The 26,651-nt window shown below is 56.7% G+C and overlaps 1 protein-coding gene across 2 annotated transcripts in view; it reads left to right on the top strand.

Annotated features, from left to right (window-relative positions):
* Positions 1-4,747: 4,747 nt before the first annotated feature.
* Positions 4,748-26,651, top strand: part of FBLN1 (fibulin 1) — a 72,086-nt gene continuing 50,182 nt past the window's right edge. The window contains exons 1-7 of one of the 2 annotated variants that reach the window (XM_045552794.1): positions 4,748-4,981; positions 15,896-16,001; positions 19,130-19,265; positions 20,823-20,994; positions 23,226-23,285; positions 24,717-24,818; positions 25,451-25,588. In XM_045552794.1, the coding sequence (XP_045408750.1) occupies positions 4,903-4,981; positions 15,896-16,001; positions 19,130-19,265; positions 20,823-20,994; positions 23,226-23,285; positions 24,717-24,818; positions 25,451-25,588 (793 nt within the window). In that variant the 5' untranslated portion in view covers positions 4,748-4,902. The remainder of the gene's footprint in view (positions 4,982-15,895; positions 16,002-19,129; positions 19,266-20,822; positions 20,995-23,225; positions 23,286-24,716; positions 24,819-25,450; positions 25,589-26,651) is intronic. The other variant, XM_045552795.1, reaches the window with a different exon arrangement.

Below are 26,651 nucleotides of genomic sequence, written 5' to 3'. Positions count from 1 at the left end.
TTATCAGGGGAGAGTGACCTGCTCTGCTCCTCAGCGATGGGAGAAAGCTGGACTGTGACACGGGACATAATGAATGACTTCCTGCTTGGAGCACATTCCTTCGGGTGTGTGTCCTCTTGCCCAGGACCCGGGGGGTGAGAGGGTGGGGGGCCTCCCTGGCCCCTAACTCCCCACATGGAACCTTCCCAAAGAGCAATCTCATTTTTTGTTTGCAAACGACAAGCCAATGTGCTGCTCATAAAGTTTCCTGACTCTTACATAAAGACCCAGAAGAAAAATGATTAGAATTTAGTGCCAGAAACAACTGTGTCTCTCCTGATAAACTGATGCACTTTCTTTGGTCAGAAAACAGGAACTGTATAAGTGACCATAATTTGAATTTTGCTCTGGTTGCCAAGAAGCTCAGGGTCAGGGTGTGGTGCAGTAATTATGTTACTCCAGGTTTTTGGCACAATTATCCCTCCCTGCCTCAATTGTTTCCTAAAACAAAAAACAACACCAACAAAAATTTTTACTAATCGAACACACTGTTCATTTTCATTTAGTTTCCTTTTTATTTTTTGCTACATGAATACAGCTTTTACACAGGCGTAACTGCACCCTCACACTTGATTTCGTTTTCTATTTCTTCAAATAGTATTAGTTCACAAATACCATGTTTCTATTCATGGATGTATTTTGCCTTTTCAACTATGGTACAATAGTCCATTGAATCACTGAATATTGATATAGTTGAATCTAATTGTATATATCATAAGTGGGTTATTATTGAACATTGCATCTTTTTTCTAGATTTTCATTGTCATAAATAATTCTGCTACTGCAAAAATAAATGAGTAAAGGTTATCAAAGAAGTCACCAAGAGAGAAATAGAAATGGCTAATAAGTGCAAGGAAAGTGTTCAGCCTCTCTGATGGTTACAAACATACATTGAAACAAGATAGCTGTTTCTTTTCTCTGTGAAAGTACCTCAGGTGGAGAGACTCACACTCCTGAGTCTCTCTCTCTCTCTCATTCAATGTGTTTGTCAATGTCTGGGTGCAGCAATTGCTCTTCCAGCTGAGCCTAGAGCACACAGGTTTCACGGCAGCATGATTTATAACCCTGAAAGATTTAAATGCCCAAAATGTCCCATAATAGAAGTAAGTAAACATGCATACAACTTTCATACTATCCACTCGCTAGATACGTAATGAAGATTTCTCATAAGACAGGGCAATGTTTATGCTATAATGTTCTGTGGAAAACAGAACCCTAGATGAAAAGTCGCTTTCAGATGAGAGTCAGATGACCTTGATCAAATGGAGGCACTGCCACTGTCCGGTGGTGAGACTTCTGGGTCAGAGACAAGGGACTTTATTACTAGCGGTAAAACAGCAGCCAGAGCTTCGGCTTCCTGCTCGCAGGAGTTGCTTGTGTCTTCCAAGTTCAGGGTGGGGCGAGACCTGCACACACGATGGGCCGCACTACACAGAACACTGAGCTGGGGGATTCACCGCTTTTACGGTAAACTTGTCTGGAGGGACGTGTGACCTCAGCCTTCCGGGTTGCTTGCTGCAAATACAGCCCTCAGTCATGGACACAGAGTGGCCGGGGCTTTGCCACTTCGGGCATACTCAGTAAGAATGTGCAGGGACACCCAGGCCCATGGTAGATTGCCTCTCCCAACACCTGGGTGTAGCTTACCTGGGCTCCAAAAACCTCAGGACTTCGATTTCTCAGTGGGTCTCTGAAAGCTGGGGTCTACCGGAACTGGAGAAGGGTCCTAGAGTCAGCCTGGGGTTTGGGGTCTGAAGTATCCTTGGAAGCAGCCTGGCCCATCCCCTTCATTTTGCTGGTAGGGAAACTGAGGCCCAGAAAGGGACTTGCCCAAGGCCAGGTGGAGAGTGAGTAGGTCGTGACCGGTGCTTCCTGGTTCTGTCCTGAAGGCACATCACCGTCGCCACCATCCCAGCAGCTGACGGGACCACTGCACACGTGTCGGCATCTCCTTGATTCTCAGAACCGTGTGAAGTCCTGTCATCACCCCACTGGACAGATGAGGAAATGAGGCACCAAAGAGGGTCAGTAACTTACTCAAGGCCACAGAGCCAGGGAGTGGCAAAGCCTGGACTGGAACTCAGGTGGTATGGCCTGGGAGCCTGTCCTCTCTCCCAAAGCTCAGTCACAATCTCTAGCTGGTCCTGGGGGTTCTCACAGTGGTGCCCGCTTCTTTGACACCTGGTGGCTGACTTTCCAAGTCACTAGCCACAGGGACAAGAAGATCTGGAGAGACTGAGGAGGACAGGCCTGGGACCAGGACCAGAGTGAGTGCCTAAAGAGGGTGAGCCTTAGAACCAGGGTCAGCTCACGAAGCTTCGGGAAGGGCTGGGGCAGGATAGGTCTCTGTGTCCTGTCTCTCCCCCTCTGGCCTCCCTGTCCCACTGCTGCAGGCTGGCTCAGGCCTTCCCCTCCCAGCTAGTCCCTTGACATGCCTAGGGCAGTGCCCATGCCCAGCTGAATGAATGACAGCCACCAACTGTCCCTGTTCCCTCATCCCCAGCAGACTTCTCAGTCCTGGCCTCACTGACCACTGAGCCACACTGGGCAGTCCCAGCCAGAATCACTCTTTGACCCCTTCTTAGACATCGTGGCCTTCTGGTTCCCTCCCACCGCTCTGCTTGTGTCTTCCAGTCTGTTTCTGGATCCCCCAGGTCCCCTCTGCCTTTCCTCCCATTACTGAAAACTCAAAGGCACTTGTCCTTGATGTCTTTGAGGCTGCGTCAGAAGAATGAGGACAAGTGTTTCGGGGAGGAAGAAAGAGAATTTTTATTATTTGCCGGCAAAGGAGGAAAAATGGCAGAACTTCTGCCTCAAAATCCAAATTTCCTGAACACAAGCAGAAATACAGAGTTTTTAAAGGGAGGACGGCTCAGTTCTAGGCTATTGTGGTTAACTGTTCTAATCTTCCCAATCTCTGCCCAAGACAAAGCTGTGACCTCCGCCAGCCCACCTGGGATGCAAGAACAAAAGGCCTCCCAGATCCTCCCAACCCCGGCCTGAGGCAGGGGTGCAGGTTTCAGGTCTCAAAAAGAGTGGGGGAGTTTCAAAGAGAAAGCTACACCCACCACCTTCCCCCACCCCCACCCTCCAGCAGTCACCTTCTCTTGCTCCTCTAAACTGCAGTGCACCCTTATTCCCCCATGGTTCAAACAAGTCACATTAATACCAAGTAGTCATGTCTCCAACCTGTGCCCAGCTCAGAGCTCCCCCCCCCACCTTGCCAGCTGCCGCACTTCCGGCACCTGCACCACGCCCAGGCTGGATGGACCAGACCCTCTTCCCGAGCTGCCCAGGAGCTCTGCAGCCTCTAGGCCGTTGCAGAGGCTGTTGCCCCTGCCCGGGAAAGCCTTCCCATCCTTCTCAACTCTCAGCAGCCAGGCTGGTCACATGTCTGTCCCCTCTTCTGGGAGGCCTCCTTAACCGGAGGCAGTGAGCACACAGGCCCCTTTCATGAACTTATAAGACATCCCGTGGGGAAATGAGTTTTTGTCTTTTTGATTTTTAAATTTAACGTGCATTCAGAAGAGTGAACGGCTCGGTAAATTTCCAGACACTGAGCCCAGCCTCAAAGCCAATACCATGTTAAGAAAACGGATCCTAACCAGTCCCCAGAAAGCCCCTCAGCTTCCTCCAGCCACAAACCCACCCAGGGTCATCTGTCTCCTGACTTCTGCTTGTGCCTTGTAGGCAAATGGAATGCCGCAGTAAGCCTTCCCGTGAGGCTGGCTCTAGGGCTCTGCACCGTGTCTGCGGATCCGTCCCTGTTACGTGAGTTGCGGGCCGGCCGCTCTGCACAGTTCACGGTATTCCAATGTGTGGATTCACTGTGGAGTATAAATAGTGCTGCTACGAACATTCTAGCACATGTCTTTTTGTCTTCCGGTGCACACGTGTATGCATTCCCGCTGGGTGTAGACCTGGGGGTAGCACTGCTGGCTGCGGGAGCCGTACATTTAGCACATCTTCATTTGCACTAGCTTTTTCTTTCTTCTTTTAAAAATAATTCTATTTGTGGTTGCAACAGACTAATCCTCAGGAACCACTGACCGGTTGCAGCCATGAATTCCTACACAAAGGAGTGGCCGCCACAGGCCCAGCGCAGGGGCCTCCTCCTGTGCAGCCTCCGTGGGATCAAACGAATCTCTTCCCCTGGGCCTCGGTGTCCCCGGCAAGCCCAGCACCTTCTACCGGTGCCGGGCAGCTGGTTCAGTTTGTTGGCTGCCTGACTGGCAGTCCCTGAGGGCAGAGCCGGGTCCCAGCCCGAACAGGCCTGGGGTCGCCCCCGCCCCCATCCGCAGGACCCGGGCGAGGCGCGGGCAGGCGGGAAGCGGGCAGACGGCCGGCGCGGGCTGTGCGCGGGGAGCCCCGCGTGGGTCCCGCCCTTATTCCCGCTCCACGGGGCCTCAGGCCGGGCTCGGCGGAGGCCCTTGCTGCCTGCGGCAGGGTCCCTCCTTTCCGCGGAGCCCTGTGGCCGGCCTGGGAGGGGGCTCGGGTTTCATGGGCGCAGGGAGGGGGTAGGAGTGGGGGTGCCCCTGGCCCGAAGGCGCCCCCCCTTCTGTGTTCTCCTCCAGGGAAGCCTGGGGTCCTGGAGGCTTCCCCACCCGGGCGGGGCGCCCCTCGCGGCGGTGCAGGGCGAGGAGGGGTCCCGACGCCCGGGCGGGGGGCGGCCCGGGGAGGGAGGACCCGGCGCCCGGCCCCGCCTCCGCCGCGCCCTGCTCGCGGGCGGGATAATTGAACGGCGCGGCCCGGCCCAGCGTTGGCTGCGGAGGCTCGGCCGGAGCGTGGAGCCCGCGCTGCCCGCCTCGCCGGCCGACCCGAGGAGCCGCCCGCGCCTTTGTCCGCCGCCCGCCCGCCGACCCCATGGAGCGCGCCGCGCCGTCGCGCCGGGTCCCGCCGCCGCTGCTGCTGCTCGGCGGCTTCGCGCTGCTGGCGGCCCGAGGTAGGGGCGCCCCGGGCCCACGGCTCCCGCTTTAGGGTCCCCAGCCCCTCGGGCCCCGCGCTCCTTGGCAGCTTGGGAGCGGCGTGCGCCCGGAGCCCGTGCCTGCCCCGCGCCGCCCCCGGGCAGGCATCGCGCCGTCCCGAGGCCCAGGCGACGTCCGCTCCCCTCCCCCACTGCCGGCGTCCGTCCTGCCCACCTCCCTGGCTTGGGGGACTTGTTTTAAAGACGGGATCCCCCCATCTCCCAAACGTATCCTCTGGGTGGCTCTCACATCCAGCCTCCTACCCAAGTCCTGGCAAGTCGTGGGGGCCCGAAGGCCCCACCCTGGGCCATGGGGGCTGGGGAGCGACGGCTGGGGCTACTGAGCCCACTCGGTGCCATGCACTTGGCGTCCCAAGCGCCCTTGGGCTATCTTTTCCCACCGTCCTCTCCTCCATCCCCAGGTAGGGGCTGTTGTACCCAGCTTGCTGATGAGGAAACGAAGCCTGGAGGGGGGAGACGGTAATTTGCCCAGTAGACACAACCAGGCACGGGGTAGGGGCTGGACAGGAACAAATCCGAAGCTAAGGAAGCAGCCTGGAGGTTTTCAGGGCCTTAGCTGGGGGCAGGGAGGGAGGGGACACTTCCTCTTGCCTCCCTCCTGGGACTCAGTGGGCTCAAGGCTGCGGTTCTGCTGGGCTCCATGCTCCTCCGGGACTGGGGACAGGCCACTTGCAAACCACTTCCACCTATGGCAAAGGAGATGGAGTCTCTAAAAGCACATCTGTGACCCAGAACCACCCCACCCCCAGCGGTGGGACTGATACCAGGATAGGGGCCACCCAGGCTGTCTCTGCCTTCTCTTCCCTAATCCTCAAGGCCTGTGACCACGAGGCCCTGTGGATCAGAACAGCCACAGGGCAGCAGAGCCATGACCTGTGACCTCTGTGCTGGCCCCATGGCTTCTCAGGGCCATTAGCCAGGCCTCGCCCTACTGGAGTCTTTGTTCTGCCAGGGGCCAGGGCCAGAGGAGAGCCCCCGGCCACCCTGGGAGCCTCAGATTCTTTGCCCCTGGTTTACTTTAGCGTCTTTTAAACGCTGATAACCACCCTCCTCCTTGGTCAAAAGGTCACTTGTCCCAGCTCATGCTTGCCCCGGGAGGTGGGGGTGTCGGGGAGCTAGCTCTGCAGAGGTTTCCTGGCCCGCTTGCCGCAGCAGACCGCTGTGGAGCTCTGGTGTTCCAGGCACTGGGCACGGCCTGGGTCAGTTTTCGGGGTTGGAGACAGCATGGGGAGGTGTGGGGCTCAGTGTTGGCACCCAGAGCTGTCCTGGCCCCTGGGGCTCACCGGAGGCTTCTTGGAGGAGAGGGTGCTTGGGCGGGAGGCAGGTGTGGGAAGAAGGGCATTCCAGGCAGCAGCAGGCATTACGGAGGGAAAACCAAGGGGGGACCTTGGAGCCGGGGTGGGCACCCAAGACTCCAGTTGGAAATGTAAGGGACCTCAGAGACCCCCGCATTTTACAGATGACAAAACTGAGGGCCAGAGAGAAGGCACAGTTCAGCTCACGAGCATGGGAGTCCCCAGATCCCCCATCACTGTTCTTTTCTGCCTGCTGTTAAGATAACAGTTTCTCCCTGTGCATGTTTAACTTTGAATGAACACCCCGGGACTCTCCGGCCTGGAGCGGTCACGACTCCAGCTGTCTTTCTCCATAGAGAAGTTTCTAACTTGAAGGGTATGAAAGGCCTCTTGATTGCAGTTTGATGAGAACAGCTGGATTGTCTTGTGGGCCTTTTGTTTCTCTGGGGGAGAACCCATTTTGAATTTCAACAAGTTTAGTTTGGTGCGGTTTAGGGAGAGGGAGTTAGAAGACTGCCTGGCTCCTTTCTGCAGCCATGAGGCCGCGGGTGACACTGCCCTTGCTCTCAGAGTGCTGTGGGGCCACCAGGAAACATGCAGTTTAAAAGAGATCTTAGAAAAAGCCATCAGATGATGAGCCCTTTAACCAATTGGCTGAAACTCTTGGTGACTGGGAGGCCTGGCCACTTAAGCTTAAATGCAGAAGGGCTCTGATCTTTCTTGCCAGAGGCAGAGATGGAGCCGCCTGTCTGTCCTGTGTCAGTCTGTCCCATTGGGCTTTGACGAGCTGGGGTGGGAGGGAGTGGGGAGGAGGGGGTGTTGGGGAAAGAGATGGTGTTTTCTCCAAGGCTTTCTTGGCCTCTGGCTGCAGCCGGGCAGCATTTCCTACGGAGGATTTAAAGAAAGTCGGATTAAAAGAAAGTTGAGTTGGGAGGGAGAACAAAGGCCAGAGAGGACTTGGCTTAAAAACATGTGGTCTGTGCCGCTGCCGCTTCTGGAAGTTTCCCAGGCAGGAGGTGGGGGCCCGGAGTGCTGAACGCAGGAAGATGAGACTTGGGTGCCGTGGGGAGCAGCACTGGCACCCGCTCCCGGCACTACCTGGGTGTGGGGTGCTGGGGTGTGGGGTGCGGGAGTTGGGGGAGCCCAGCTAGCTCATCGTCAGGCCCCAGCAGGGTGCGACGGGCCAGTGGGACTGCAAGCCAGTTTGCCTGTCATCCCTCAGAAAAAGCCCACGGGGTGGTTTGGTGGTTTTCTCATTTGTCAAATGGAGATAACAGAAACCTACTTCTTAGGTCGCTTTGAGGATTAAGGGAGTGAACATAGGACTATGTCTACCAAGGTAGCTATGTTGTTATTATTATTAGCTATTATTCTTGTCCCCTTTCCTAGGGTAGGGCAGTATCGGCAAGACTTCTGAAAATTCTCCTTCTCGAATTTCCCAGCCAGGAGCTGGCAAGGGGGCCCAACAGCACCACAGAACCGGCAGCTGTCAGTGCCAAGCCCGTGCTGGTAAAAGTCGAGCAAGTGGCATCCTCAGTCATTCCGTCATTCATTCGCTGAGGCACAGCTCCGTGCCAGACACTGTTCTGTCTGGGGGCTGTGGCAGGGGCCCTTCCCCCCATGTGGCCCATATTCCCAGAAGATAGAGAAAAATGAACCCAGCCCTGCTGGCAGAGTTGGGGAGGACTTCCTGGAGGAAGCAGCATGCAAACTGGGACCTGCAAGAGGAGAAGGATGGGGAGGAAATGGCACGAGCAAAGGCCCCATTAGGCAGGAGAAAACATGAGACTTGCAGGGAGCTTCCAGGAGTTCTGTCCCCTCCTCAGGATGGGGGCACCGTACTGCCACCACCCAGCCACTTCTTCAGTGTCCCCACCCTGCCCGTGACTCCGTTAAGGCTGGGCTCTGTGAGCAGTGGGCCCGCCGGCAGGGCAGCTTTGCAGGTAGAGTTTTATGAAGACAGTTCTCACAGGGCACGTAATTATTTTGCCGGTATATTTTATGACAAAAGATTTTCGTTTTGCAAAATATCAAATCACAACAATTTGATTAATAAATGCTTTTGGAAGACCGTATAGTTCCAGTTTCCTGGTAATGATTTCAGATGTGGCTGCATAGTTCCCTGGGCTCAGAGACCCCTCGGGCTGAGAAGAGAGGAGGCTGCTGAGTCTGCAGAGCAGGCAGAGGGGCCAGAGGCTGGGCTGCCGCCTCCGACCCCCAGGCTGGTCCTGACTAGAGGCTGGGTCAGGAGGGGGTGGAGTGCCTGTTGCTCCAGCTGCCCCCTGTCCTTGGGAGGGTTCTGCACTGCAGCCGGCACTACAAGAGGGTGAGGTTGCTGTGTGTGGGTCCCAATCCTGAAAGTGCCTGGAGAGATCTTGACCGACACCATGATCTCTCTGCATCTGTTTCTGCTCATTGCCGAGATGAGCGCATGCTTTGCTCCAGGTAGTTACTAAAACTGAAATGTTTTCCGTTCAGTAACTAACGTAATCCCCTCGATGACTCTGTGAATAAGGGTGATCCAGTATTTTTCTCAAACCTTACTTTTCCTTTTGGATCCTGTCACCTGCTAGAGTAGTAAAACTGAACTGTTAAGTTTTGCTGCCTGGGTAAGAAGTCCTGCTTCTTGTTTTGGCCTAACGCTAATCTGCGGACCCACTCTATGCCGTTCCTAAGAGTCACTGATGCCCGGGGCTGGGTCCCGAGTGGAAACCCAGCACCTGCCCTCACAGACTTTCTCGCCCCACCTGTGCCCACTTCGCCTGTTACCTCATCCCATCCCCACGAGGAGGTGCTGTCGTCATCCTGCTCGTGCAGGGAGGATCGGGAGGACGGCAGGGCACAGAGAGGCCGGGCATCGTGCCCGCACACACAGCTGCTCAGTGGCAGCGCTAGGACTCGAACCGGGCAGCTCATCTCTAGCGCATTCTCCTAACCAGGACCCTGGATGGCCTCACTCATCTTTTCAAGACATGATTTTTTAAGTCCAGCTTCAGCAGGAGGCCCGTGTTTCCTTTGGGGTTTTAGAATGGGGTGTGAGCTTCAGAGTCAAAGCTGGATTTGGAGGCTGCCCAGCATTTGCTGCACGGATCAGGCAACTTACTGAATGCCCCGCCCCCCCATTTCATAGAGTTACTAGGGTCACGGGAGATCGTTTATTCACCACACCGGCTTGGGGCAGGTGTGGGGCAGGGTGCGGAAGGAGACAGAGCCTGGCCCAGTCCTCGTGGTGCTAAGTAAAGAGTTAATTATTTGTGCTCAGTGCTGGGGCATTCAGGGAACAAAGAGATTGTGCGCACAGCTATGTGTGTGTGTTGGGGGTGATTAGGGAGGACTTCCCGAAGGAAGGGACATTTCACCCCCTGCTCTGGGTCTCCCCACTGTGACACTGTGCAGTGGGACCTGAGTAGTAGATCCCAGTGGCTCACAGGCCTCCGGGGAGCGTGCTCAGGCATTGCCCACAGCACCTGCAGTGTTTACAGCTAGCAGGCTGCCATTCTGGAAGCTTCCACCCGAGGACTGGTACAGAATCCCTCTGACCACCAGCCCGGCATCCGCAGTCTTGGAAAGAACATGTGGCTATAAGTGTCAAGGGCATAGTCCCCATGGGCCACGTTACCTGTGTTTCTAAACCGTGAGCCTCCGCATGCCTGGAAACACGTAGCGTGCTGTCGGTTTCCCCTTGTAATTACCACAGGTCACAGTTCGCACCATAATCTTTACAAAGGTTTAATTTACCTGGAAGAAATGTAGTTTCAGCAGCTGTCTCGGGTGACAAATGCTATCTGACGCTGTGAGCTAAGCCGCGTCTCTCTCCACTTGCACACCAGTGACTCGGGGCAGGTGTGTCTCTCCCGAGAGGGGTGATGGACGTGGTGGGGTGTCGGGGACCTGGCAGCATGTCCGCCTGAGGGTGTGTGACTCCTGTGACCAGGAATGTTCTCCCGGTCCTGGTGCGATAACCTTCCCACTTGCTAAATGTTGAAGATGCTGTTTTCTTCTGTGGTTGTCTGACACTGATCTTCCAACCCTGCCCGCAGGCTCCGTTACCAGCCCATTTTACAGGTAAGGAAGACGAGGCTCAGTGACATGTAGCACTCGTGGGAGCCGGTTCGCGGCTGGGCAGTTTAACCCGCGATGTGGCCTTGCCTTGGAATGCTGGGGTTGCAGGTTAACAGGATTTGCGAGAGAGCTCGTTCTTGGCTTATGTTTAGTATTATGCTTTGTGGATCTAATCCACACAGGTGACAGGAATCAGATTAAAGCTGTAGTTGATTGACGTTTCTTCTCAGGAAAAAAGGGGAAACGATCTGTGGGAGAAGATTCCAGACTGCCCGAGGCCCTGCTTCTCTCTGGAGGGCCCTCGGCCCCGGACGGGCGCTGAGTGGCCAGTGAGGGCGTGGCGGGCGTGGGTGGGCGCCCCGTGGGGGTTCATCTGAGGCAGTTTCTGGAGTTGGGAGCGGCGCAGCTGTCCGTGATTGGGGAGATGGAAGAAGCCGCGGAGGCCTCGTTTACTCCGAGTTGCTCTCCAGACTGCGCAGGTGCGGTGGGGTTTGCGTGCCAGTTGCTTTGACCTTATGCCCTTCGGAAGGGGTTGCCGGTGGGCCTGGGACCCAGCAGAGGGTTCGCTGGATGCCGTCCACCCCTGGGAAACTCTTGGTGCCCGTGCGGTGGGGGGTCTGCGTGGGGGGTTGGTGGCCCAGCCTGGGTGGGGGTGTGGCTTGCATGAGCAGGCGGTCGGGGGAGGAGAGGGGCACCTGCTGGCTCAGGTACCCCCTGCTTGTGCGAAGTGCAGGATGCTGGTTTTAGATGACCCAAAGGTGACCCGATCCCCGGGTAGAGGAGCGAGTGGGAGCACCCGTGGTGGGGCAGGAGGAGCAGCCGGGGCTGACCGTGGGGCCCCGCACCCCACACCGCCCTCCTCCTGCCCTCTCTAGACACTCTGGGGAGGTACCATCCCTGGGGTGTTTTTTGTTTTTGTTTTTTTAAAAGTTTTAAAATCATCTTTGTTTTGGTTGCAAAGTTACAGTGTGTTTTGTTAGTTTTAACTGTTCCTGTTGGCAGTCCCCTAGCCTGCCGTGGACACCTTGCATCCGCTGTCACGTTCTAAGCCCGATTTGCTAAGCAGTCCTCTTTGTATTAAGATCAGTGCGTTAAAACAGCATCGACTGAAAAAGGCACGTAAGTGAATGGGCAAAACCCCCAGTTCCTTTCCTAATGAAGAACGTTACAAAATGGCCCACAAACACTAAATTATTTGGTGTAAAAATGTATTTCTTATTGCGGCAAATTATACAATGCATAAAATTTACCATTTTAACCACTTTAAAGTGTATAGTCAGTGGCATTGAGCACATTCACATTGTTGTGTGACCATCACCACCCTCCATCTCCAGAACTTTTCACCTTCCCAAACCCGAACTCTGTGCCAGTTAGACACTGACTCCCCGCTCTCCCTCCGCCCAGCCTCTGACACCACCTTTGTATTGTTGTCTATGGACTTGACTCTAGGGACCTCATATGTACTCTTGCCCTGGGCTACTATACCTGCCTTACTGACCTTATTTGATTTTCATACCTCGAGTATATTTTGTTTATTTATTTTTTGAGACAGGGTCTTGCTCTGTCGCCCTGGGTAGAGTACAGTGGCATGATCACAGCTCATTGCAGCCTCGAATTCCTGGGCTCAAGTGGTCCTCCTGCCTCAGCCTCCCGAGTAGCTGGGCCTGCAGGTTCATGCTACGACACCCGGCTAATTTTTCTATTTTCAGTGGAGACAGGATCTCACTCTTGCTCAGGCTGGTCTCCTCCTGAGCTCAAGCGATCCTCCTGCGTTGGTCTCCCAGAGTGCTAGGATTACAGGCGTGGGCCACCAGCCTGGCCAAGTCTGTTTATTTAAAAGGGGACAAAGACAGGGTTTTTCCCTTTCTAATTGGAATGTGTCTCTCATGTGGGGGGCTGGGAGTCACGTTGGCTTTTGTGCTTCAGAGAGCTGGTCCTGCCCCACCTCAAGGAAGTGCTGGCAGATGTGAGTGGCTTTACTTATTTTGGAACACAAGTTAGTAACAGTCCTTTTCTTGTGTGGGATACACGCATCTATGAAAGCCAAGCCTGCTGCGCCTGCCTTTGTTGGCATCTTGAGCTGTGAGGCCAGGGAGTTCTGTAGGCCCCTCTGTCCACAAGACCCTCCTCTCCCTGCAGTTCAGTTTTCCTAACGGGTTGGGGCAACCAGTGCTGAATCCACCAGGGAAATTGAGGCCCATCTCCAAGGCTAAGAAAGTGGCAGTTCTGTGGTCTCAGACGCCCCCCACCCACAGCCGGTCCCTGACTTGCTCAAATTCTAACCAGCCCTGCACTTTTCTGTGGTTGGCTCCAGCCTGTGGGTGTTCCCTTGGGGTCCCTCCTTCCACCCGCTAGGATGGCAGAGGAAGAGGAGGAAGAGGCTTGTTTGCGGGGGCAGGACATCCTGCCCAGCAGCCTCTGCATTTCAAGGGTGGTCTTGCTGAGGGGCCCCCTGCCCTGGTTCTGTTGAACTAATACTTCCTGAGCCCTGATGTTTGTGCTGGGCGTGGGCAGGTGCTGTGGGCACAGTGAGAGGAGGGAGACACCGTGCCTGTCCTCAGAGGAGGTCTGAATTCAGGGGAGGCAGAAAGAGCCAGCCAAGCCTGAGCCCAGGGCCGAGGAGCGGTGAGTGAGAGCAGCGAGCAGAGGAGCATGGGGGCCTCGAGCGTCAGCCGAGCCCCGCGCAGAGCTGGCCACGCACCAGTTGTCCGTGGGTGCGGATGGCCCAGGTGGGAACCAGGACACCTAATGTTCATGTTTGCGTCACTGGTGACCTGACTCCATTCCGCTTCCTCTGCTCTCGATTCCGTTTGAAGTCCTGTGACAGTTTGGTGGGGCACCCCAGGACCGTCTCCGGTCACCCACAGTAACCCTGCGATTGGGTGGTCTGAGCCCCGTTTCCCAGATCAGGAGCCTTAGGAGCCAGAGGCTCAGCAGTACGAGGGCAGGGCCCAAACCCAGGGCGGCCTGCAGTGAAGCTTCCTCTGTTCTCCTGGCTCCTGTGTCCCCGGAGCAGCCCAAGCCCTGCGTGTGCTGGGGGAGGGGTGCTCCCAGCATGTCCCCAGGCAAATACCTCAGGTTTGACCTGGAGCCTGTGAGCTTTGGCTAGTGTGGCGCCGGCCGCCCTGGCTGGCCGCAGATCGGCCCCAGGTCCTCCCTGGAAACCCGTGTTCCTGCTCCACTCCCAGAGCTGAGGGGCTGCGCCCACAGGGGGGCCTCTTGGGCTGCAGCCCACCGTAATTAGCAAGAATCTTGAAAATGTTCCTGCCTTGGACCCAACTCTTCTTCTGGGGTTCCAGCCTGAGCAAATAATCCTGACTTTAGGAATAAAGATTCATGAATCAAGACGTTCCACCCAGAGCTGTTTGTTCCTTCCTGGTAGTGAAGACTTGGAAGCAGCCTGGATCGCAGGCCAGGAGAAATGTGTTAGGAAATGGTGCCACTTCTACGCAGTGGTGTGGTGGCCACACTGCGTGCCATGTCCTAGGCAGGGTGACGGCAGAACGAACCTCAGGGGTTGGGGGATGAGAGTAGTGAGTGAGGGGCCTTGTCCACGGTGCCCTCCTGGGTCGGGGCCTGGTGAGGGCTGGGTGTTCGTGACGAGGACAATGAGCCCTTCTACCCCGCTGCCCACGCCTCTGCCTGTCACTGTGCAGCCCGGGCTCATGATCTCTGTGATGGGCTGTGTGTGAGCTTTCCCTTGGCTGACGGGCGGGAGCCTCATGCCCAAGGGGGCTGAGCTGATTCTGCAGCCCTGAGGCTCCCGGCTCCCCCGACACAGCCCCCAGACAGCTCCACTCTGCAGAAATTCCAGCTCCGGGCTGCTCAGAACGTTCGAGCTGCATTCCAGGGGCATTCCAAGTTTCCAGACTGACCGAAGGATTTATTTGATTGTCCTGCTGAGAATAAGGTTCAAAGTGCCCAGCCTCCTCCCCAGTGGGGGTCACTTCCAGCTTGTTTCTACAGCTCTGGCAGTTCCCGCCCTGCTGGGGGCTGCGGGGACCTGCGCTGCACCTGTGTTTGCCTTTCTGGGGTGGGGCAGGGGCAGCTCATCCATGGGGGACTCGCACACCGAGACTGGGCTGCGCCTCTGCCATTTCTCACTCGCTTTGGGGAGGTAGCCCCTTCGATCATTTAACACGTAATCAAGCCTCTGTTTACGGACAGCTTGCTCTGTGCTGGGAACTTTATAACCTTCAGCGTCTTCAGCGCCTCTGCACCCCGTTCTACCGCTGGGGAAGCTGGGGCTCGGAGGGGTAGAAGTCACCTGCAAGAAGTCACAGAGCAGGAAAGTGCTAGAGCCACTCAGCTCTGTGGCTGCCACATACTGGCTTGCTTTTCTGCTGAGGGCTAAGAGGACAAAAGACAGATTCACCCCATGGGTTCTAGAAAGCCCTTAGTAAGAAAACATGGTGTTTCTTAAAGCCCAGTTGTGCAATGTCCTGCTGAGAGGTGACCTGCCCTGCAGCTGAGGCTGGCGGTACTAATACTTCTCGGCACGTAAGTCCCTTAAGCTGAGAGCCAAGTACGTGGGCACCTTGGTACCCCATGGCTCCTCGCTTGGGTCATGGTGGGGTCTTCTCCCATGAGCTAAAGGGCTGGGGAGTGCACCCACTGGGGCCACAGCCGTGGCTGGGGTACGAGGGCCTGGCTGGTCTAGCCGTGAGGGCGTGGGCTGGCCGCTGGCTGCACATGAGGCTTTTATCTGCTCCCTGTGAGCAGGAGCTAATATGGTGAGGCAGCTGTTGGTGTTGGTCTGAGTCGGGACTCCCTGCCCTGACAGCCCTGTCCTCACAGACTCCTCGGAGGTCTCTGCCTCTGTAGAAGAGAGGATCTTGTGGCAAACCAAGGGCAGAGACCATCAGCCTCCGTGTCCTCATCTGTGGCGTGAGGACGGATGCCCCTCACAGGTTGCTACAGAGATGAGAGAACGTGGATGTGGATCACAGACGTGGTCTAGAAACGGGGGTTCTCTCCTTCTTACCTGACGGGGCTCCTTGCATTTTGAGTCCTCCCCAACCCCCATTTCCAGTCTCTACTCTGGAGAGAGTTGGGTCAGTTGTACCCTGGGTGCTCCCTGACCACGGGGCGGGACAGCAGCTCGGCCAGGCCTCTGTAGCAGCACCCACCCATCCTGCCAGCTGGGCTGGAAGGCAGGGGCCGCAGCTGCAGATCCAGCGTGCGGCCAGAGCAGGGGTTCAGCCCGCGGGTGCTTGGGACTCGGGTGCTGGGCTGCAGCATCCGGTCCGAGGTTGGATTTGGAAGGCAACAGTCGAGGACTCAGGTCTTTCTAGGAAGAGTGGGGGTGTCCTCCCAGTTGTGTCCCCGTGGAGTTTTCAGTACAGGTTTGCAGAGTGACTAAAGGATGTGCTGTTCGTGCCCACCGCCCTTTCAGAGCCAGCCTGGCGCTCTTGTCGAGACCTCCGGAAGCGCGTGTGCTGATGGTGCGGGTGGCTGGGGCACCACATGGGGTGAGTGGTGAGCTGCTCCTCAGCTTGTTCTCTTCCTTGCACAGTGGGCACCGACGTCCCCATGGAGGCTTGCTGTGCAGACGGACATCGAATGGCCACTCAGCAGAGGGACTGCTCACTGCCGTACGCCTCGGAGTCCAAAGAATGCAGGTATGTTTGCCAGTGGCTCCCGTTTAACTGCAACGATGTTCCCCTAGCGGACAGCGGAGGAGGTGGGGACAGTGTGCGCCAGAACCGCAGGGAGAGGCCGGGCACCGGGCTGGATCCACCCAGGCTGTGGGCAGTGCGGTGGGTGACCCTGCTCTGCTCTCTGTGCACCCAGGGGCCTCGCACGGGCCTCAGCCCACCCTTCCTGGCCACCCTGTGATTGTCGGGACATCCGTCCTCTTCACTGGGCTGGAAGCAAGAAGATCGGGGTCTGCAGCCAGATGGGGGCAGTTGTGGGGAGCAGAGGAGATCATGTGACTCTGCAAATGGACACATGAACAGACCCTGAGACCGCCAACGAGGCAGGCCCAGCGCGAAGAGTTCCACCGGGCAGTTGTTCGCCTTACGCAACAGCCAACATCCGGATTGACTAGTTTTATTCTTCTCTCTCTAAATTGACACAAGGTCCCTCAAAATTAGAATTAATGATGAAAATAGGTAATATTGATCATCAACATAAAAATAGTAGTAAAAATAACAGCTAGACTATGGAGCATCTACCTTGTGCCCAGTATTTGAGGCATATTATCTCATTTAACCTTGTTTCTGATCCCCGGTGCCCAGCTAGTAACGACGACATGAGGATTTGAACCCTGGGCAGGTGTCTGGGAGACGTGTGTGAAAGCAGCCAGCAGCTGACGCATTTGTTTCCTCTGCCTCTAATCCGAGTCCGGGCGGCTCTGACACGTGCAGCTGGGGAGTGCGGGGCCGGGGGAGCTGTCATGGAAAGAACATGTAGGGAAGTCTCGTTCGCCTCACTCTGAGGTTTGCATTTGTGTTGGCACCAGCACGGGCCGCCGTCTGCCAGCAGTGACGGCGGACGTAAATCCTGGTTGAGGAAATTCTTGAAAAGTCAAAAGCATTATAAACCAAACAAAGGAAGAGAAAACAGGAAACTCGCACGGCTTGAATTGCCCAGAAGACCCTGTGGTCGGGATTTACGGGGCGTCTGCTGAGTGTGGCAGCGATGCTGGCTCTCGGCACGGCCCAGCGCTGGGAGCGCCGGGGGCGCTGGCAGCTCCGCAGCGAAGCTTGGCGTCCGGCGCTAAGCACTGTTTACTGTCTGCGCTGGCCAGAGCAGGGCCGGAGCTGGGGAGCTGGACCGACCTGGGTGGCTTTCCCGACGGGTGACCCGAGCCAGCTTAGAGCCTCAGTTTCCCCAAATGTAAAACAGGGACCCTGATCCCTTGCTTTCAGGGTTGCTATAATGATCAGAGACAACATGTGACACCCGCACGGCACAGCCAAACGGCGGGGGCGCATTCGCCTGCTCCGGCTGCAAAGTGCTGCAGGCCGGGCGGCTTAAACAGACAGTCGTGTCCTCCCAGTTCTGGGGGCTGGAAGTCCACACCAAGGTGTCGGAGGGCTGGCTGCTCTGGGGCCTCGCCTTGGCCAGCAGGTGCTGTCTTCCCCGTGTCCTCTCCGGGTCTTCCCTCTGTCTGTGTCCTAATCTCTTCTTCCTCTAAGGGCAGCAGTCTTGTTGGATTAGAGCCCACTCTAATGACCTCATCTTAACCCGAATTACCTCTTTTCTTTCATACCGGACGGGACACCCAAGCATCACACGGGGAACTTCCAGAGGATCTAATCACCCCTTTAAAGGCCCCATCTCCAAATGTGGTCACATGCAGGGGCACTAGGGATTATGACTTCCACAGATGAATTTTGGGGGCACACAGCCCCGCCCGTAACAGGGAGCCACTCTTATTAAATTACTGAAATCAAAGACTTAGAAAGTGAGGCATCAGCCTGGTGAACCCCTCCATGTGCGTATGGAGAAAGTGAGGGGCGCGCTGGGCCCTGCTCGTAAATTTGGGTTTTAGTCCCCACTAAATTTGTCACTGACTTCTCTCCAGTGTCTTCGAAAAGTTTTGGAGTTATCGTTAACCCCCAGTGAGCCCCAGAGTACACAGAAAATACCCTCTTCCCTACGCACCGGGCGTTGATTTTATGGTCTACACTCGGCCAGGGTAACTTTCAAACATGTGTTAAGAGATTTCCTGAAATGTGAGAAACCACCTGCGTGGCTGAAAGGGACTCTCTTCTCTCTTACGGGAAGCGAGGGAGCCAGTCCAGCCTCCAGGGACCCTTGACGTGTTTCTGCTGGTTCTTACTTCATCACATGGGGCCTCGGGAAATGCGCTGGATATTGTGACTTTCTATATTACAGTGTCCCCAAAGCATCTTACTGAATGCCCAGGACACCACTTGAAGGCCACCAAATGTGAATGACCGTCCCTTTGTTTCACTGAGGCTCTGGGAGGCCGATTGGCTTGTCCCAGTGAGCACACAGACCAGGGGCCACGTACCTGTCTGAGGCCACTTAGTGAGTTGGCCCCTGAGCTGCCTGGCTCTAACGGCGTCACTGCCCTGCAGCGCCAGGTGCTGTACGCTGCCCTCCAGCCCCTCCCCTGCACACCCCCCTCTGCCCTGTTCGCAGCAGTGATCAGCCTGGGCCCTTGGGCTCCTGGTGAGTTGGAGCTCGCCTAGGAATTCACAGGGCATCGAGTGCCCTGCGGGGGTTCAGAGGAGGAGGCAGGTGGCCCCAGGGTTTGCCAAATCTGCCTGGACAGGAAGGGGTGGTGTGGAGAGAGGGCTGTGCGTGAGGGGAGAGTGGAGTCGGGTTCAAGGTCCCCCTTGGACAGCCAAGTGGAGACCCGAGTGGGTGGCTGGGGACCCAGGTCAGGAGTGCAGGGGAGAGGCCAGAGAAGGAAACGGGGAGCTGTCAGTGTGGACCCAGCATTTAAAGCCGGGAGGCTGGTGTGACCGTGGGGCGTGACTTGACAAAGGGATGAGCGAGTCTGGCGTGGAGTCGGCACCTGCTCAGTTTTGGTTTTAAATAGGTGGGAACGTTCTGTGGGTGGGCCCAGGGCTCAGGGAGGTGAATCGGCCGCGGCAGTGACACAACTGGGTCTCGCAACTCTGACCCCAGACACTACTCTGCGTTCAGTCTCTCTAACTGAACACGTATTGAGCGCCTTCTGTATGCCAGGTGTTGTGTGTGTGTCTGTGGGGGCGGGGCAGGGAGGCCCCACCCGCAGAGCCCCGGCCCAGCCCGCCCTTCCCCGCAGGATGGTCCAGGAGCAGTGCTGCCACAGCCAGCTGGAGGAGCTGCACTGCGCCACGGGCATCAACCTGGCCAACGAGCAGGACAGCTGTGCCATGTCCCAGGGTGACAACGCCAGCCTGGAGGCCATGTTCGTGAAGGTGAGGACCTGGGGACCGTGCGGGGGCACTGCCCATCCCCTGCCAGCCAGCAGACCCGGGTCCCCTCCCAGCTGAGCGCTGCCTGTCAGCACCCAGCCCCAGCCCGCCTTTCCTAGTGAGCAGCAGGGGTGCCTGGCGCAGGAGGACCACTCAAGCGTCCCTCCTCCTCCACCCAGGACCCAGCCCTGTGCTGGGGAGCCAGGGCTGAAGACAGCAGGCCCTAGCCCTGAGGACCACCCGCCCCCAGGCTTTAGGCAAAATGCAGAGGTCAGAGCAGGGGTCATCTAGGACCTTCAGAATCTTTTCAGTTCAGGTTAGGAGGCCAGGAGGCCCTCAAGCTTCCCTGCCCCCAGACTAGTCAGGGCCCAGAGCTAAGAGTGGGCCCTCACTGAGGCCTCTGATAACACATGACCTCCATAACCACCCTAGAGGAGGGAACTGAGGTCCAGAGAGGCCCACACTGCAAACTGCCCTCTCAACAGTCCTGTCAGGGACCCGCAGGGGCTCCTGCACTGAAGGTAAGCTAAGGGGCATAATCCCCTTCCCTGGGCACCCCCGGGACCCCAAGTCCGGTCAGGTCCTTCAGGGTCGCTGCGGTGTCGGGTATCCAGTGACTGCCCCCTGGCAGGGCTGGCCCTGCAAATGCCTCTGCCTGCAGGTAGCTGTGCCCGTGTCCCCAGACTTGAGGGAAAGGGAGGTGCGGGAAAAGCACGGAACATTCTAACAGGAGAGGGAGCAGATCGCTTTGGCTGATGCGTGATTTGTGCTTCCGAGAAGGATTACTCACACCCAGGAGGGGACGAGGTAGCTGATGCTCCCGTAACTTCTGGCAGCAGAGGGGTGGAAGGAGCAGCCTGGAAGACCCATCAGCCTCCACAGAAAGGGGAAAACCAAACCCCCGGCTCCCGCGGGGGGCTCTGGAAAGTTCTGTGTGCTCTATAGGATAACCCTTTAGTAAGGACTAAAGTTAGGGGTTTTCATGCATCAGGGCAAATGTCGGCCCCGGGACTCAGGTGTGAGGACACAGGGGCTCAGGGATCTGGGCTCCAGGTGACAGGCAGTGGTCCTGTCCCTTGCCCTTGCTTGAAGACCTGTCTTGAGGTTCTGTGCTTTTCAAATGCACAACTCAGTTCCTGCCGCCCAAACCCCCTAGCGCAAGAGGGGAGAGACGAGGTGCCTGTTCATTGTCCCAGCACAGCAGAGGACAGACCCTTTGGAGCTCTGCATGACCCTCTTCCTGGAGGGGTGTGAGCAGAGCCGCGTGGCCGCTGGGCAGGGCAGGGATGTTGGGGGCAGTCATGTATGGGGGGAGAGGAGGTGGAGCTTGTGCTGGGTCCCTTCAAAACTGAGACCTGGAAGATTTGGGGGGGTGGGGGTCCTCCTTGCTTTTGCCATTTACTGCCAACATTTAGAAGTGGTACCTAAGTCGGACATGAGTCATCACTGTCCAGGGTGCCTGGACAAGGGGGATCAGAGAGGCCCACTGAGGCCCCCTCGTGGGCCCCTGCCGGGCCACCTGTTCAGCTCCTCCACCTGGAGTCTCCGCTGTGTTCGCAGAGGTGCTGCCACTGCTGTCTGCTGGGGCGGGCGGCCCAGGCCCAGGGCCAGAGCTGCGAGTACAGCCTCATGGTTGGCTACCAGTGCGGGCTGGTCTTCAGGGCGTGCTGCGTCAAGGGCCAGGAGACCGCAGACTTCACCCCCGGCGACGTTGGGGACCTCCAAGAAACGGGTAACTTTTCCCTCCCTTTCTGCCTGGGCAGAGCTTTAGTTCTCCAGGATGTGTGTGTGTGTGTTGGGGGGGGATCTGTTTTAAGGACTTGGCTCACACAGTTGTGGAGGTGGCAGGTCCCAAACCCACAGGGCAGCTGGCAGGCTGGAGCCGCGGGGAGGAGAGGAGGCGGCGGCCGGAGTCGAGGCCGTCTGCTGGCGGGTTCCTTCCTCCTGTGGGAGGGCCGCCGGTTTCCCTTAAGGCCTTTGCCGATTCCATGAGTCCCCACCACATTATGGAAGGTCATTGACTTTCCTCAAATCTACCTACTTAAATATTAATCTCGTCCAAAAAATGCCTTCACAGCAACGTGCAGACTAGTGTCTGACCACATGTCTGGGTACCAGGCCCAGCCAGGCTGACACGTACAATTGACCGTCACGGTACAGTGAGCATGTCCGTTACCTCTGCCTTAACACGCCCGAGTCTAGCTGTCGGAGCCACTTCACGTCTGTTACCTCACCCGAGAGCCACCATGGTGGGGTGGGGCTGAGCACATGGCATCTGGGCTCACATGTTTGTGTCCCTTGGGCCTCAGTCCCCTCACTTGTGAAGTGGCGATGATGCAGCCCCCTTCGCCAGGTTGCTGGGAGGATTAAGCGGGAGAACAGGTGTGACACGTTTGGGGCAGCCCCTGGCTCTAGAAGCATCTGCCCTCGCGATCTCACCCCGTCCCTCCAGCAGCCCCAGGCCGCGTGGGTGGCCAGTCTTGCTCTTGTTCCCTGGATGAGGATCTGATGCTCAAGGTCACACGACCAACACTTGAGGAGGCGAACCCTGGCCTTCCGAGTGCTGGCCCGCGCCCTCTGTCCCTCTGGAGCTGGTGTGCCGGCGAGGAACCCAGGCATCACTTGTTAATAGTGGGCTATGCTCTTTCGAATAACAGCACATACTCAGCAAAGGGGTGCGTGACCCCAAGAGCCGCTTCCAGAGAGCCCCCAGCTGTGCGTCTACCACTGCTGCCCCGCCCCAGTCCTCCATGGGTCCGAAGCCCTGGGGCGTGGTTCAGTCGGGTGGTTCAGGAGACTTCGTGGTTGTCGAGTGATCTCTTTCAATCACGCAGTGGTCTCTCGTGCCGTAGGGAAATAACCCTGGAAAAACTCGGAGTCTGCCCTGCCCAAACTTGCTGTATGGCTTCAGGCCTGTTCCCTCCTCTCTCTGAGTTTTGTCCCCACTCTGTTAAAAAGGGGGAGGGTGCAGGAAGGGGTTAAGAGGGGAGCGCTCACGGACCTGCGGTCTCTAAGACTGGTTGCTATCTCCATGGCTTTGAGGTCCTGCGTCAAATGGACCCATCTTTCACTTTTTGTTCTTAATTTTTTTAAGCCCTCCAAGGCCCCATGGACGCCATCGGGGTGATTTCAAATGTCACAGTCGTAAAGGGGGATTGGGACCACATTCTGGCTCCTTCCTTGGCTTTTGAAATCAGAGATGATGTTTTCATATTCAACAAACCGAAACTTTTCATCCTTGTGGAGGATTTGTCCCATGTCTCCGGGAGGATTTTGCTGATTTACGTCTGCAGCGTTGGCAGGCTCTGGGGCGTGGGCTGGGGTTTCTGTGGCTCCAGATGTTTTATCTCTCTGGTCTTTTATCTGCTTCAACCCCCGCCCCAGCCTTTCCTCAAATGCTCCCTCCTCTGGGGTGGCTTCTCTGCCTCTCCCCCCATAGGGACACACCTTCCTCCCGCCACTGCCGTGCGTGGTGGGCCCACTGTGTGCTCCCAGGGGGCCACGCAGAGGGTCCGCAGGCCAGCGCTGGCTTGCGACAAGTACGGAAATTGAGATTAAGCCTTTAGAAACGAATACGGCCGTTTGGTGGAGTCAGTCTGGGGACACAGTTCAACCCGGGTGCAGGGCTTCAGGCTTGGAGGGTGCGTCTGGGTGGATGGTGAGGCTGTGACTGTATTTGCTGGTGGCCAGTGGTTGGGACCGTGTGACAGCGCCCAGCGTGAAGTTAATGATGACAGTTCCGGTGCCTGTGTTCTTTCTTTGTAATTGATCTTGTAGAGATTTAATCTACATTTACAAGTGAAATTCTATTTTAAAATGGACAAAGTTAATACTTAGCTATTTGTAAGATTTCCTAATGGGCATTACTGTCTGATTTGACAAGAAGAGAAAGTAGTTGGGGTTTCTTCTAAGATAAGATGGACACTGTGGATAAAGATTGTCTCGGTCTCTTTTCCCCCTTAGCTAAGATTTCTGAGGTCGAGGCGGAACAGGAGGACCCATACCTGAATGACCGCTGCCGAGGTGAGACGCCGCTGTCTGCTGTGAGCCATTTGGTGGCTGCTTAAACCTGAAGGAAAGTCAGTGCTGACCTCCCTGCAAGTCTGGGCCTCGTTTTGCTTTGGTTGACCCTGGGCAGTGCCCTGTGGCTGGGCCCAACCAGAAGCTGCTTCTGCCCCTCGTGGACTGCTGGCCCCCTGCTCCTCCATCCCGCCCCCTCCAGAGCTGGGGCCTGGCAGGGAGGGGTGGGGGGCGCTTACAGAGGAGGGCTGAGAGCTGGCCTTAAAGCCCTCCGTCCACCGGGCATACCAAGCTCCCAGGCTCTGAGTGGTGACTGCCGGCCTCCACCAGCTTCCCCTGGGGCTGGGGGTCCCTCAAGGGAGGGGGCTAAGTGTCACTTGCCTTTGTGTCCCTGGAGCTGGGACTGTATTGCCATTGCCATTGCTAATGATCATTTGTCTCACAAGGGAGACGTTTGCAAATTCAAAGTAAGTAGGGCCTTGCAGGTTTGTTTTTCATATGATAAAACTTTATTTCCCTTTCATGGAACATTCCCGCATGTCTAGACTGGCAGGTCTGCTCTGGCCTGCCCTGTGCTTGGGGTGTTAATTAGGGAGCCAGTTTAATCACAAAGTGATGTAGTCAGGGCACAGTGACAGCCAGTTGGCACAGAGGTCTGGAGAGCCCCAGAAAGCCTCGTAATCCTCCCTGGGGGGCGGATAGTTAGTTTGCCACAGACGAGGCTGGATTAGCCAGGACGATAATGCTGAAAGGGACTTGGGGGCAGCAGAGCGGAAACCTGCAGCTGTGTGAAGGGTGCGGTGCCCTGGGTGGGGCTGGAAGGACGGAGGGAGAGGCCAGAGGAGTGGGCAGGGCCCTGGGGGCCTGGGCAGCAATTAGAGATGCATCTCGTGGGACCCTTCCCTGGCAGATGTGTGACCTGGTGAGATGTGCACTTTGAGCATGACTCTGGCCGCCCTGTAGGAAGTGTGGTTGCAGGGGTGGTACCTGGGATGCTCAGGGAGCCCAGGTAGGGGGAGGCTGCAGCCACAGCCAGGTAGTGGCCATGGGAGCTGAGGCTGTGGTGCTGGGGACGGGGCATCTGGGCCAGCTTGAGGGTTATGTGGGGGGCAGGTATTTGGGGCCGTTTGGAGCCTGGCCTCCCACTCCCTTGGTGCCCATGGCTGGTGGCAACAGGTGTGCTCTTCTCTGCCTCACCCCTGCCGGCTCCACTGTAACCTGCAGAGGCCGCCTGCCTGCCACCTGCCTTGTCAGACCTGAGGCGGTTCCAAGAGCCAGGCTTGGGGCCGTCTCCTGTTAGGGCTGGGGTAGGCTGCGGCCCAGGGAGTGTGCCTTCTTGCGTCCGCCGGCCCTGAGGGTGTTTCTCTGACCCAGTCGGGACAGAACTAGAAAACCACAGGTGTCTGGGCCTGCTCACGCCCGCTCTGATTCCAGGCGGCGGGCCCTGCAAGCAGCAGTGCCGTGACACCGGGGACGAGGTGGTCTGCTCCTGCTTTGTGGGCTACCAGCTGCTGCCTGACGGTGTCTCCTGCGAAGGTACGTGTCTCCAGCCGGGGCTAGCAGGACTGGCAGGTCGCTGGCACTCAGGAATCCCTGCTGGAGGTCCGAGCAGGGTCTGCCTTGCACAGCTGGGGCCCCGTGCGTGGGTGGAGCGCAGCCTGGCACCAGCCTTCCAGCACTCCCTGGGGGCTGCCGCATGCGCCGCGGCCCGGCCAAGGCTCTGGTCCAGGGCAATGCAAACACCAGGGCTGGGAAAGAGGACTGGGTTTGGGGTCCCATGGGCTCCGGACCCAGGATCTGCCCGGTGGGCCTGGGCACATCCCTCAGCCTCTCCGCCCCCTCCTCTGTGAGATGGGGCGAGGGGGAAGATGCTGCCCTGTGGGGTTCTTGGGGACCACATGACTGCAGCCCATGGCCGGCACTTAGAGCGAGAGAGCTGAAGCTTCACAGGGCAGAGAAATTGCTGCTTTTGACTTGGTGACGAGTCCCCGCAGCTCTGCTCTCGTGCAGCCTGGATCAGCGTGTGGTGGCATCAGCTCGGTTTGAGGGAGGACGGGATGGGTGCAGGGAAGCACGCCCACGGTGGCGTTTGGCACATGCCTTCTGAGAAAGCACAAGGACTGTCTGTTCTAGCTGGTTACTCCTGGATCACCCTGGTCTCCCCCTAGATATCAACGAATGCATCACGGGCAGCCACAACTGCCGGCTCGGAGAATCCTGCATCAACACAGTGGGCTCTTTCCGCTGCCAGCGGGACAGCAGCTGTGGGACTGGCTATGAGCTCACAGAGGACAATAACTGCAAAGGTACAGAATTCTCCGACTTGAACTCCTCCTCCCCCGGGTATAGACAGGGTGCGGTGGGAGGGGTGGCAGTGGGCCCTAGGGTGTGGGGTCTGGTTTCGGGGTGCTGTGCCTGCTCCTCTGCAGGGGGAGGTGGTTAGACCTGCGTGACCGAAACGCGGGTGTCCTGGGCGGATAGGATGGGAAGTGACAGTGCTGACAGTGACATTTAGGACGTTTAAAAAATTGACAGTCATGCGCTGGTACCGTCAGGAGAGATTTGCCTTCTTACGGTGCTGAGTTCATGATGGCAAATCTGGATTTCTAAAAAGGCTCAGTGCATGATCAGTTAAAAACAGGCATGAATTTCAAGTACTCCCATGTGCTTTCTACAAAAAAACAAAAACAAAAGAAAACACAAACTATTTTTGCACGACAGCTGCCTTCCATCTGGTTCCAGGCTTCCCTGAAGTTCAAAGCACATCCCCGTCCACTGCATGAAGACATGACATTTCTGGCTACCAGCCTTTCCCCGCCGAGCCCGAGATGTTATTTGGCAGATAAGGCTCTGATGAGGATCTTTTAGAATGTGGTTTTTTGCAGAGGGTTTTAAACCTTTCAGAAAGACAAAACCACTTGTATAAAAATGTTGATTATTGAATTATGAGGGTGACTCAAAGCAGGACGCACCCTCCTGACATCTGAGGGCCTTTGAGCGAGCTCAGTCGCCCCACCCCTGCGCACTGGCTGGGCGGCGGGGACCCCGAGACCCCAGCGGTCGAGCCAGCTGAGTATACACATTTGCACATTGGTCAGGCATGAACTTCAAGGGAAGGGCAGCCTTTCACATCCTATCATGACAAAAACCATTGTTAATACTTTGCAATATCGTGAAGACTTCAGAATGGATAAGTTTATAGAGACTATGTTTATGACCACTAAGATAATTGCTTTATGAGCTAAACTAAACACACACTTAGCCCGAATGAATAATAATACATACATCTGCCAGGAAAATGCCTGGGTAATTTATTTATGTGACAGAAAGCTTGCCTCTTAAGAGCCTTGGCAAAAAAAAAGTCAGCAT

The sequence above is a fragment of the Lemur catta genome, chromosome 6, assembly GCF_020740605.2.
Source record: "Lemur catta isolate mLemCat1 chromosome 6, mLemCat1.pri, whole genome shotgun sequence".
Taxonomy (NCBI): Eukaryota; Metazoa; Chordata; class Mammalia; order Primates; family Lemuridae; genus Lemur; species Lemur catta.
The sequence above is the reverse complement of the archived record's forward strand: the minus strand, read 5'-3'. Positions and strand labels throughout refer to the sequence as shown.